General features: G+C 43.5%; 1 protein-coding gene, 1 long non-coding RNA gene and 1 other non-coding gene across 11 annotated transcripts in view; 2 read left to right on the top strand and 1 right to left on the bottom strand.

Moving 5' to 3' along the window:
• The window catches only part of RBPJ (recombination signal binding protein for immunoglobulin kappa J region), a 241,823-nt gene that overhangs the window by 104,422 nt on the left and 123,980 nt on the right, over positions 1 to 13,421 (bottom strand). Inside the window, exon 1 of one of the 5 annotated variants that reach the window (XM_070372235.1) lies at positions 10,662 to 10,681. The exons of 1 other annotated variant lie outside the window; for it this stretch is intronic. Coding sequence is in view for 1 of the 4 variants with exons in the window: in XM_070372237.1 (XP_070228338.1) it covers positions 10,430 to 10,449 (20 nt within the window). In the remaining 3 variants the exon portion in view is untranslated. Of the gene's footprint in view, positions 1 to 9,612; positions 9,744 to 10,429; positions 10,549 to 10,661; positions 10,682 to 13,421 lie in introns of those variants that run through there. 3 more of the 5 variants (XM_005897093.3, XM_070372237.1, XM_070372238.1) reach the window with 3 other exon arrangements.
• On the top strand, positions 968 to 1,039 carry TRNAY-GUA (transfer RNA tyrosine (anticodon GUA)). The gene has a single exon. It is a non-coding gene; the product is annotated as a tRNA-Tyr (tRNA).
• Positions 9,659 to 13,421, top strand: part of LOC138988221 (uncharacterized) — a 34,232-nt gene continuing 30,469 nt past the window's right edge. For 4 of the 5 annotated variants that reach the window (XR_011464501.1, XR_011464503.1, XR_011464502.1 and 1 more), the window contains exons 1-2: positions 12,053 to 12,173; positions 12,551 to 12,717. This is a non-coding gene — a long non-coding RNA (uncharacterized lncRNA). Of the gene's footprint in view, positions 9,797 to 12,052; positions 12,174 to 12,550; positions 12,718 to 13,421 lie in introns of those variants that run through there. The other variant, XR_011464500.1, reaches the window with a different exon arrangement.

Below are 13,421 nucleotides of genomic sequence, written 5' to 3'. Positions count from 1 at the left end.
GGCAAGGAAGAAGGAAAGCTGTGTGAGCCTGGGTTAAATCACTAAATCCCTGACCCTCAGACTTATCTATGAAATGGAGATACCATCTCCCTTCACAGTGTAGTTGCGGTCTCAGGAGACATTCAACCAAAATGTCAGTTCCCTAATCCCCTTAAATATTTTGTTTGCTTTAAAAAAAAAAAAAATGTGGTTGCTAAACTAAGGACATTTTAAATATAGAACGTTAACATTTCCATTTAAAACAAAGTTTAAGAATATGCTCCCAGTTGATAACAGTAGCTAATTTCCTACTGGAAGACTACAGTGGCTCACTTTACATGATATATTCAAGTAACTTTTGAATTTCTTATAACAAACATATTATTTTTCCAACAAGAGAAATAATCAAGATGAGTGTTTACAGATGACATTAACTAGCCCTTAAGAAAAACTTGCACATCAAGATAGTCACTTCTCTGAAATAGCTGTAGAAACAGGGTAAAATGAAATGAAAAAATAAAGCAACAGCACACCTAAGCTACTATATGAATTTAAATTCTAATGTAATTTAAAAGATTTAATTTTCCAACTGACAACGTCAAGGACTTACAGCTAAGAAAGTTTAAAGGACTAACATGCCACTAAAGTCTGTATTAAAATGTACCCATCACACTGTAGCACAGAGGAAAGCCAGAATGAAACGTGACTTGTTTATCGATAATTGTGAAATAAATAATCTTTGAAAGCTATAACTGTGTAGGGTTTGTTTTTTTTCCCCAACAGTGAAGCAACAACTCCCATTAATTCAGCACTATGCATTTAAATCAAATAATGACACTCATTACTATAAGCTACAAGTAAACCACCAAACCAAAACTATCCCTACTATCTTTGGAATGCTGAAATGGATTTAATTTACTTCCTTGTCATTTGGATAAGAAGAGATGATAGACAACAGATTTAATGAATTCCACAGTCAAGAGGGGCTTCCCTGGTGGCTCAGATGGTAAAGAATCTGCCTGTAATGCAGAAGACCCAGGTTCGATCCCTGGGTAGAGAAGATCCCCTGGAGAAGGAAATGGCTACCCACTCCAGTATTCTTGCATAGAGAATTCCATGAACAGAGGAGCCTGGCAGGCTACAACAGTCTGTGGGGTTGCAGGAGTTGGACACAACCTAGCATCTGAGCAGTCAAGAGAGTAAATATTATTATCTTGTCATAAATACATTAGAAAAATCACTGTATGAAAATCATCAAATTTATAAACAAGCTCATCTTTCAGTATACAATTTCAAGTTGTGGCCTCCTTCCCTATGACAGTCTTCTTTTTTCTCTATCTCCTCTTCTGCCATTTTCTCTTCCAGAAGTTTTGGAAATAGTCAGGTGCAATTTAGTGCCAAGTGGCAGAACTAAGAAGCTAAGGAGGCAAGAAGCAGAGACTGGAGTGAACCAGGAGTTAAGTGAACCAGGCAGTTCTTGCATAGGGGCAACTAACGCAGAGTGACTGAGGAGATGTGCAGTGAGAACAAGGATGTGGCCACCTTGGTCAGTCAAAATACAGTACAAGATAAAGAACAGGGAAACAGCAAAGGGGAAAGGCTTAGAGTCAAGCAAACTGGCAGCAGCACTCCCAGGCCTGGGGCTGCGAGACTTGTATTCTTCATCTGAGCCCACAAAAATAGGGGAAGAAAAGTATTTTAAAAAACAAAGTGCACGTAACTTCAAAAGGCAGCAGAGTGGTATAAACACAAAAGAATAAAAGACCAGCATAAATCTCTCCCTGCACTAGTCTCAGCTCAGATACTCAATGTGTCTCAGCCATTAGCTACGGGTAAATTATTTAATCTGTGTCTACATTTCAGTGAGTAATTACTTTAGAACATATGATTAACAAAGTCTTTTCCAGATCTGAAGTTTCCTGAATCTAATGAATTTAACAATTTTTGTCACACAGGATGCAGGTACTTTCTATATGTTATTCCACAACAACAAGAGGACAACGTACCAGAATTTAAATAAGAGGATATAGAATCATAGTCCAGTATCCCTACAGACCACACTTCTCCATCATCTTTCATTAAATCCAAGAAACTAATTCCCAATCTTCTTTAAAATGATCCACAAATTATTAACAAAAAACAAGGGCTAAAATGTAAGACTTCGCTTTAAATACACTCAGCAGTGGGAAATTTGATCACCTGTCAATTTCACTAAGCTTCACTTCAGCTTCTTTCCACAGGACAAACTCTAATGCCATTATACTTTCTGTTTTTCAACACTCTAAGTTAGGTTTCTATTTGCTATATGTTTCATATCCCACTTGAGAAAGTACAGTCCAAAACTGGCAGAGAGCTGAACATGAATGAATCCAGGGGGTCATTTTATCAATGGGCTCTGCATAGAAAAACCAATCTAGCTGAGCGTCAGCTTTATTTATCACTTAAACTAAGTGCCACCTAGTGGCAAGGATTATATTTTATTAAATCCACTCAAGTCCTGTTCATCCAGCAAGTATTGTACAAACTAGCCAAGAGCAGTTGCTCCACAATTAGGCAACATAAGTAAAATACTGATCCAGTTCTCATGAAGCTTGCTGACAGATTAGATACAGAGAAAAAAAATAATACAGATATATTTACATACTTGCAGAAAGATGTCTGTTACAATATTATGTCAAATGTTACAAAAGTATGCAAAAATACTCTGTATTTACTTAAAAGCTGGTGAAAACAGACTCTCAGTTCTGTAGATGCTCTTACACCTGTTCACCTCACTCAGACTTTCCCATTTGTAAATACTCAGTTAGCTAGGTTTCAGTAGACCCTCTGGAGAAGGGAAAGGCTACCCACTCCAGTATCCTGGCCTGTAGAACTCCATGGACTGTATATTCCATGGGGCCACAAATAGTCAGACACAACAGAGTGACTTTCACTTTCTCCAGTTAGTGGGTAGATCAGGAGCTATGTACAGAACTATATAATTTTTTGCATGAAAAATTTCCTCATATTCAAACCAAAAGTTAAATGATTTGAAAAAGTATGCTGGACACTATGGAGACAATAAAAAGTTCAGGGGTTTCCGTGATGGGATAAGGGACGGAGAGAGAAATGGACAGGCAGGGCCCAAAGGATCTTACAGGGCAGTGAAACTACTCTGTGCTACTACATGGGAGACACATTTGTAGATATATTTGTCCAAGGGCTTCCCAGGTGGCTCAGTGGTAAAGAATCTGCCTGCCAATGCAGGAGCCACAGGAGATGCAGGTTCAATCCCTGGGCTGGGAAGATCCCCTGGATGAGGAAATAGCAATACACTCCAGAATCCCTGTGGGATAATCTCATGGACAGAGGAGCCTGACAAGCTACAATCCATGGGGTCGCAGAGTTGGACATGACTGAGCATGCATGCACGCACACACACACACACACACTTGTCCAAACCTACAGAATGTACCCCAATGTACAGTGAACCCCACTGTAAACTCTGGATTTGGGGAGATATAACATGTCAATGTAAATTCATCAAGTATAACAAATATATCACTCTATTGGGGGATACTGATAATAGAGGTGATTTGTGTGGGGGCAAGAAGTACACGGAAAATATTCCCCTCAATTTTGCTGTGAACCCAACTGCTAACTGCTGCTAAATCACACCAGTTGTGTCCGACTCTGTGAGACCCCATAGACGGCAGCCCACAAGGCTCCCCCGTGAACCTAAAACTACCCTTTAAAAAAAGTTCCATTTAAAAAAGAAAAAAGGAAAAAAAAAAAAAGCAATTCTCTGGTCCAGTTGTTAGAGGACTCAGCACTTGCACTGCTGAGAAACAGGTTTGATCCCTGATGGGGGATCTAAGATCCCACAAGCCATGCAGCACAGCCAAAATAAAAAGTACGCTGGAAAAATAAAGCAAGATCTTAAAGCAGCAGCACTTTTCTAAAAAGAGAATATACCCGTTTACAAAAGAATTCATTTATAATAATAAAAAATACCTGTAACACCGATTCCCTATTTTATAAGGCAACTAATATTGCAGTTATATAACACAATCTTTATCATGTAATAAAAAAAAAAATAGGGTTTCATAAAGCAATTGCATAAAGCTGTGCTTCCCTCATAACTTAGTTGGCAAAGAATCCGCCTGCAACGCAGGAGACCCTGGTTGCATTCCTGGGTCGGGAAAATCCGCTGGAGAAGGGATAGGCTACCCACTCCAGTATTCTTGGGTTTCCCTTGTGGTTCATCTGGTAAAGAATCCGCCTGCAATGTGGGAGACCTGGGTTCAATCCCTGGGTTGGGCAGATCCCCTGGAGAAGGGAAAGGCTACCCACTCCAGTATTCTGGCCTGGAGAATTCCATGGACTGTATAGTCTATGGGGTCGCAAACAGTCAGACATGACTGAGCAACTTTCATTTCAAAGAAATAAACATTTTTCCTAGTTATACAAACTTAGACAAAATTCTTATCCATTTATAACTCTAATTAACACATACACAAAAAACATTAGTTCTAGGGCTAAATTAAATATATTGAATATAGAAAACAAAGCATGGGTGGGGAATTTAAAGGGGTTAACTTGATTTTCTAGTGTATTCCATCTCACATCCAACTAGTGCAGCATTTTCACTGCAAGGCTTTTGCCACTTAGGATACCTAAGAAGCAGTCATTTCTTTTTGCTTTTGTAAACTTAAATAATTTCAATATTCCCAAAACTGTCATGAACTTACAACCTGACTGAAAAGTTGTCATGCTTATCACTCTGCATTGTCTAAACATAACAAACATACACAAACATTTATACAGGTAAGTAACTACAACCAATTATACAAACCAAGCCACAGTGCCCCCAATACTTGTTTTTTTTCCCCAGTAGTAAACTGTGTGCAGGAAATGCATTACCCTTTTCACACCATCAGGATATCATTTCACCTCCTGAAGCAGGAGCAGGCCTAATGAAGCGTAAATGATATCATGATGTTGTGCCAGGCCTACAGGGCATCCAGAACTGTGGGCAGGGTGTCTGAGAGATGCTAGCAATTGGACATTCAACATTCCTTCATCATTATGGCTGTCCAAGCAGAGACTAGAGTGCCTAGAAGCAGACCCCCAAAAGTTGGGGATTACTCCGTAACAACATGCATGGTCAAGCATTAATGTACCAAATATGTCTGCTCAAAATGCCAAGGAACATATTTCAAGGGCTGCGGTGCTCTACACTAAATACACTGCTCCTTTCTAAAACATGACCCACAAACCACAGGTTGCAAGATAAAAAGGTCCATCTTGAATCCTGACTGCAAAAGGTTACCAAAAGAAACTGATTACTATAATTAAAGTATTTGTACACAGAACTTTACGATTTACAAATCACTTACACATACACTGTTTTATCTGACACATATTTTACCTTACTTGATAGTCAGTGTGCCTCACCGATAAATACAACAAAAATATCATTCGTTATTTTATAGAGGTAGAATCTGAAGCTTGGAGAAATTATCTGTGAGTAATTTGTCTACAAAGCCTGAATTTTCCTGAAGATTATCAACTTACTTGGTTCAAAGACATGGATCCCCAAAAAAGCAGTCTACAGAGTCTTAAGGTTTAATATATGTCCCTACGCATCTAAGAAGTATTTAAAACACTTAAAAACGATGTAACCTTGTGAGAAACACTGAATAGTCAACTACACAAAAAAAAACAAAATACGATATTTAAGCCTGTCAGTTTGTACAAACAATACACTATTTTCTAATAATCCAAAGGAGCTTTTGCCTAAGAATTGTACTGCAATATTCTCAGGAGCTATATGGGCTGCCTTCAGCTGAAAATATCAATTCCTTTGGGTATTTCAGCAGCTAAGTTCCTTATGCAATCAACATATTCCCTGTACACATGAAATTCTGCTTACACGAACCATGTTGTATCAAGACTTCAAAGTCCTCCAAGTCCTTTGTCCAAAAAACTTTTTACTGAAGCCCCCATCATGTTCTAGACACTCTTTTGAGTATAAGAATATATTAAGAAAAAAAATTGTGTTATGACACTTCCAAGTGAATTACACCTGGTTCTGCATGAATACATGCAGAGGCACTGAACCCAGCCTGGTGAATCCAGTTAGAATATCCTCAGACCCAAATCTACTAACACCAGCACTTGTCAAGCACATGGATATATTAAACTGCTGATTGAGCCCAAGCAAGGAACTCCAAATTCTTAAATATGGCTGGAGAATTGACTATGAAGGGACAGAAAGGCAAACAGTCTCACTGAAGAAAAGGTAAATGAAATAATTATAGAGGCCCCTACATGCCATCCTAACATTTTTTTCAGCACCTGCTTTGTATCAAGTATCCTAAAATGTTTTATTGCATTTACTTTTCACAGCAACCCACTGAGCTAAAAATAATTACCTTGCAACTCACGGAGGAGGCAAGGAGAGGTGAAATCGCTTGTCAATCTTACTGAGGTTGTGGCAAAGACAAATTAGGAACCCAGTTCAGATTAAATCCTAAAAGTGAGCTCATAAACTCTGCACTCTGCTGCCTCTCTTAACAAAAGCTGCTAGGGGGAGCCATTGAAAGGTTTTTAAACTAAGGAGTGAAGTGATCAGATTCACTCCAGAAAGACTATGTGGAAGTTGGACACAGAGGGTGAGTCCACAAGCAGAAAGAGAAAGCTGCAATGTCTATAGTAAGATAGGTGAGAACGATGACAGCACGAACTGTGGCAGTGAGGATGAAAGAGACAGATTCAAGAGTTTTTCAGAAGAGAAAATTACAATGTAAAGGGTTAGTTTTAGAAAGAACACCTGGATTGCAGAACTAATCGGACATGACATCATCTACCAGGAACAGAGAAGCAACAGGTTTTGTTTGTTCAATAAATATCTACAGTGTCTCCCAAATGCAAAAGACTTTCCTAGGCCAAATGTCAAGTCCAAAATTAAGGTCCTGCTTGTTGGAAAATATTGAGAGTAAATGACAAAGTGTTAAAAAATATATCAGTTATACTGAAAATTAGTTGTTACTATTAACATTCTGGCCTAGAGTCTAATGAAAACGTTTTGTGCTACCATTTTAAAAAATTACCATGTGCGGAAAACAAATCAACAGAGGAAAAGCATCCCACAATTTTAAATGCGTTATTACATCTGAGTCTGACAGATCTTCAGTCTCTTACACAACACACACACACACCACCTTGTAATCTGTTTTACTTATCCATGTCCCTTTAAAAAAAAAAAAAAAGTATTGATTTTACTACCCAAACTATAGTACATATTCAGGGGTTTTTCATCCCACTATCACCACTGTGACTTCCCAAGAACTTAGTTCATAACCTTCTATGTAATTTTCTATAAAATATGACATACTTCACATCAGCTTATTTCAGTAAGAATTCCTAGATTTTTAGCCACACCTTTCATCCAAAGATGCTTTCTGCAAATCCTAAGGCACAGCAGTCCTGTGCAGATGTGGCAAGTTACTACAATTCCCATTTTACTACATAGTTAGGAAATTGGCCCAGGGGAAGCAGAGTAACTTGGAAATAATCACAAAGCCAGATGCCAAAAATAACAACTTTTAGTCAATCCATGAGAAAATACTGCCCCTAGTTGAAATAACATGAGATTTCGTATTAGGAGGAAGCAAAATATAAAATAATGTTTTAAAGCCAAGTCCTAGGTTCCTAAAATACATCTTTTAAAATGACCGAATACCACAATTAAGATTTGCAAGAACTTTCAAACACCAATTTCCCCCTAATACTTTGTCCATCAAGAGTGGCAAAGATTATTTAATGAATTATAGCTGTCAAGAGTGGCTTCCTCCTCTCCCCAAATTATTTTTTATCTTAGCCACTTAAGATACTGATAAAAATCTGCTGGTATAGAACAACAGGTAAGTTTTAAACTTATTTAAAAACCGTATGTTAGAATAGTTGTGAAAATACTCTGAGTGAGTCTCTCATACTTTTTCCTGAAAATATACTCTACAGACCCATCTGCAATTTGCATGCACAATAAATTTAAAGCTTTAATAGTCAATAATCTGAATGAAAGTTTCCCAATCACAACTCATGCTATATGTTTCTAAATATGCTGCTGTTTGATGTAATTTAATAAAAGTGCTGTTTTATTTGGTCACAAAATAAAGGTCTTACACAATTTAAAAACAAAAAACACAACTTGATCTTTTAAAGTTGCTTTTATGATGTTCTCATTCTTATCTGCACAAGTCAGAGCAAAATACCTTCCATTAATACACTTCATACTTTGCTTACAGTCAGAAACAACAGTGTGTGCTCAAGATTTTACCTTCCAAAGAATGAGTTCGCACTAGGAACAAATAAGGAAGACGAAATGATTGTTGGTGTTATGCACTCATGGAACCCAGACTGCAAATTTTCACACAAGCCTCTAGTATCAATAATGAAAGGTGATTTTCAATTAATTAAAATTAAACTAATTCAAACTAATTCTAATCATGGCCTTAAAAAAAAATGCTTTCCACAGCACCAATATTCCTCACACTTGTATATCCTCTACTAGTAGCACTTCTCCTGGTTTATAAATGAAAAGACACTCCAAATGACTTTATAGATAACATATCTTCTAAAGTAATGATCAACTAGTAGGTTGGGGGGGGAGGGGGGTCAGTGTCCAGAACTGTATATTCAGTCTAGTAACAATGCAAAATCTAATACCTATTATTTCAGCACCAGAATATTTAGGCAACATTTAAGTACACCAGACCATCTTCCCCCAACTCCCACAGAAAACTCCAAGCTTTTAATATTTCCATAACAGTAAGCACTCTGAACAAATTAAAGCTCTTTTAACACTAGAAGCCCTTTTACCTTAAAGATTATCACTTAAATGTCTTTAACTGCATTTGATGAATGCATTCCACAAGATTCTACAAGCAGTATTCATCAACCCAAATAGCACTCTTAAGCGCTTTCCTCATTTCAACTTCAAAGATGAGGCAGAAGGGCTGTCATAAATCTAGAGGCAAAAGCATATAACTGTAAACTATCTAAAATCTAAGAAAAGGTAAAACAGTTGTATCAAATTCCCAAGCAGCAAAATTCCCTTTTTCCCCGCAAAGTAGGAGTTTCTGGTAAAATAACTGAACTCTAAATCTAGAATCTTGAAAATGCTGAAATTCTCCACCCCAGCATTCACAAGTTTTTCAACACCAAAATGCACTCAACTGCTACGCACACACCAAATGAATATCCAACATGAAAACTGAAAGTATTCTCACACGTCAACAGAAAAATACACCTTGCGCCTCTACAACACCCTCAGCTAATCCAGACGCAAAGCTACAACAGCCGTCCTTGGCCTAGGCCGTCAGAAACCTAGCGGCGCGGATGGGGGGCGGGGGGGCGGCAATAATCAAGAGACCAAGGTCTTTTTCCAGTGATACTTTTTCCAAGCAAAACAACCAGGCGCCCAAAGAGACCGCGAAGAAAACTGCAGACACTGTAATCCCGAGAGAAAGGGATGGTAGGGAGGTGTGCACACAATCCCGAGAGAAAAGGGTGCCGGAGAGGAGGAGCGCCGAGGAAGAAACTAAGTATCCCCACGCAGCTTTGAGACCCACAAAAACAACAACAAACCGTAGGGTCTGTCTTCTCGTAGAAACACCAGATGGAGTCCCCGGGGCTGAGACAGTCCAGCGGACAAACACCGTGGGTAGTGGATAAATCAACCGACGATGGGAGGTGAAGGGGGTGCCAAGCAAATAAGCCACTGGATGGGGGAGACAAAGCCTCCGGGGGTAATCACGGACCAAGCAGAAAGGTGAGAGGGAAACGCTCGAAAGAAAGCAACCAAAATTGAAAGAAATCTAGTGCCTGGGCTGAGGCAGGTCACTCAGCTACCGAATAGAGAGGGGGACAACAAAGGGGTCCGGGAGAAAGGCCAGCTGAGGGGAGGAGAGGAGAAAGGATGCGGGGCGCGACGGGTCGGACAAAGCGCCCAGGGCGGCGAAACAAAGGGCCGGGGGCAGAGAGTAGCGGGGGGCAGCGGGTAAAGACAAAGCGCACGGGACTGGGGGCATCGGCCCGGCGAGACCGCGGCGACGGCCCCGAGGAACAAAGCTGCGCCGGGCTGGGAGGGAGGGCCGGCGATCGGCGGCGCGGAAGGCGCGCGGCGGGCACGGCGCCCGCGGGCCCCGCGCTCCCGGCCGCACTCACACCCGCACCCGCCGGCCTCGCCGCCGCCCGCCCTCACGCGCCGGAGCCCGAGCCACGGCGGCGCAGAGCGGGCAGCGCACGACCACACGCCGCCGCCGCCGCGCCCGGCGCACGCGACACCGCCCCCGCGGCTCCCGGACGCCAAGCGTGCCGCGGCCCTCGAACCCGCCGCCCGCCGCGGGCTGCTGGACGCCCGCAACTTTCCCGGTTCCCTGCGCTCGGATTCCCCAAGACTTACCCTGTCACAACAGGCGCCATCTTCCACAAACTCTCGCCAAAACTCCAACCCTCGCGAGATTCCCCCGACGCCTTCCCTGGTCCCTCTCCCCCGCCCCTTCCCTTTTTCCTCACTCCTCGATTCCACCCAGCCCCCGCGCTCCTTTTCCCCTCGCAGCAGCCGCAAAGAGCCAGACGCCTCGCGCCGCCAACAGCTTAGGGGATCCAGCTCGCTGCCTTCCCTGGAAACCTACCCAAGCGATGGAGCATGCGCAGGCGGCTCCTCCGCAGGCGAACCCTCCATCTGGTCCATGGGGAGCGCTCCGGTTATCCGGGTTTTGGGACGCGCCCTGAGGGACGTACGTGGAGACTGAGGAAAACCGGAGGGGATTACAAGGGGACGGGGAATGGAGGGGTCAGGAGGCGGAGCCCAGGGTAGAGAGGAGGGGTCCTGGGAAAATCTGCCGCGTTTCACAGGCCCAGATGAAACACCTCCTCAAATGGGTGTTTTCCAAGTGGCTTCCCGCTCCCTTTAGTTCCCAGCCCTTTTCATTCATTCACACGTTCATTGGACGCCTTCTTTATGGTAATGTCAGCGTTAGGTACTGGAGCTACAAAGATGCCTGGAGTTCGGAGGAGTAACAAACCAGGAACTTAGTTCATTCGACCCCCTGGGTAGCCACCAGAGCTCTGTAAATGAAAAACTTTTTTGAGGTTGAACTCTATTGCCTTAGCTTTCTTCTCCTTGGGTGTGAAATAAGGTCAGGCCAAGGCCTCTGGCAAAGTCACCACTACTGTGTCCACCTTGCATACAGACGCCGAAGCGCTGCGAAGCTTTCTCCAGAGGTGAAAAGTGTACTGTAATTGAAAGCCACCACTGCCCCAGCCAGCACATAACTCAGAGGTTCTGCCTGGGCAGGGAGCTACCTGTCGCATAAACCTCCCCAGGACCTCATCGCAGACCCAAGACGTCTGTGAACCCGGGTGGTATATGGGGACAGACTCTGACAAGGTCCTCCCAAGGGCCTGGCACAGTGGAGGACGCAGCTCGCTGCCCGAAGTGTATCTCAGGCGACCTAAACCGGGAAGCCCCCGAGCAAATTTGGCCCGTCTGGGCATACAAGAAAGGTGCAGGACTCGAACCCTACCCGTCCTCCCAGCCTGCAGCACCCTTTTCTTCCCCCCTCCCCGCTTTGCCCTTTCAATTCCTAGAGATTCCCAGATCCAGCACTGCCTCCCGCAGGGAGCCCCAAAACCCGGAGAACTGGAATCCACAGCCCGAAACCTGCTGAAGGCGCTGCAGGATTGGCGCGGCACGCGCGAGCGGCACTGCGCATGTGTCCAATGCGGGCAGCCCGGTCTCACGCTACACCTCCTTCCCACCGCCTTCCACTACTCGATTCAGACACAACACGGGCCGTGGGAAATTTCCTAAACCTCGCGAGAACGCGCCCACTGTTGTCTATGCTTTTGCCCCAAATCTCGCGGGGCCCAGGCGGGACAGGTGTTTGTCTAGTGCAGCTCCCGGCGCCGTTCGTGCCGCGCGTGCCCGGGCGGCGGGCGGGGTGGGAAGGAGCGGCTCGCCGAGGAGGCGGGGCTGGGGGGCGCGTGGCGGGGAGCGCAGGGCGGAGGGCGGCTGGGAGGGGCCCGACGTCTCGCACACACACGCCGCGTGACGCTTTGTGGAAGGAAAGTGGGGGTGGTGGAGGGGCGGATTCTAAAAGAAGGGGAAACCTGGAGATTAGAAACTCCTCCTGGTGCGGATGGTAAGAGGTCAGACTCGAGGGCAGGAGGAGCCCTAGGCCGCTCCCCGGGGAGGTTTCCTGTCGCCCTCCACGCGCCTGGTACTTTCCTAAAATGTGTTTGACGCCGCGCCCCCGGCCTCCGGGAGCTGACACCCCCAGTGTCGCGTTTGAGTCATGCCTCTGAGTCACCCAGTCTGGCCACCACTTTGCTTGCTTTTGGATTCCCTTAGCTACTCTCTACTAGCAGTTGGTTGTTTTCTTTCTGAGGTACCCGCTGGTCTTGCTTGTTAGCTAGGGAAAAGTGCTGCTCTCTGTGCTCTGACGTTGTACACTTGTATAGAGTTCGCCTCCCATTCAAGGACACCTTTAAAAATTTTCTTCCCCCTAATCTGTTTCAGGCTTCCCTGCTGGCTCAGACGGTAAATAATCAGCCTGCAATGCAGGAGACCCCCGTTGGATCCCTGAGTCGGAAAAGTCCCCTGGAGAAGGGAATAGCTACCCACTACAGAGTTCTTGCCTGGACAATCTCTTGGACAGAGGAGCCTGGAGGGCTGCAGTCCATGAGGTCGCAGACTCTAAACTCTTTTTAGCCTTTTGAAGTAATCCCTGTGTATTAGTTTCTGTTCCTTTTTTTTTCTTTTCTCCACTTATATGACTTACTGGTTTTGCTTTCCTTCACCTTTTTATGTGTTTGTTGAAATATTCATTTCGATTTTTGGATATCGTTTTACCAGGTGCTTTAGTCACAACTCTTTTAAGTGCATTCCTTCCTTTTGGATTATTTGTCCAGTGAATTCCTGTTTAGATTCTTCAATCAGGCACTTTTGAGATTGTCTTCGTGTGGGTTCTGTACCAGTCTAGACTGGCATTATCTCGGAACTGGTGTCTTAATGACATCATAGACCCACAAATGAAAAATTAAATTGAGTTTTTGAATTTGGGAAAACAGTGACTCCTCTCATACAGAGTTCATATTCTGCTAGTTATACCATAGACAAGAAATCAAGTTTTTGAATTGTTTTCAAGGTTATTAGTTGTGTGTGTGCATGCACATTTGCCTATTCCTTTGATTAAGTAGTTCACAAAGGGAAAGAGAAAATTTAAGAATCTTAAATGCAGTATCCCAGTGCAAAGCTAATTTGGATTAGGCTTGCTTCAAGAGAACAGTGCCCATGGGCACACATTCCTTCAAAGGAATCAAGCCTTTTTCCAAAGGAATCAAGCCTTTTTCCCAAGAACACATTACAGTCATGGTCTGGTCTGGGCTAT

The sequence above is a fragment of the Bos mutus genome, chromosome 6, assembly GCF_027580195.1.
Source record: "Bos mutus isolate GX-2022 chromosome 6, NWIPB_WYAK_1.1, whole genome shotgun sequence".
Taxonomy (NCBI): domain Eukaryota; kingdom Metazoa; phylum Chordata; class Mammalia; order Artiodactyla; family Bovidae; genus Bos; species Bos mutus.
The sequence above is the reverse complement of the archived record's forward strand: the minus strand, read 5'-3'. Positions and strand labels throughout refer to the sequence as shown.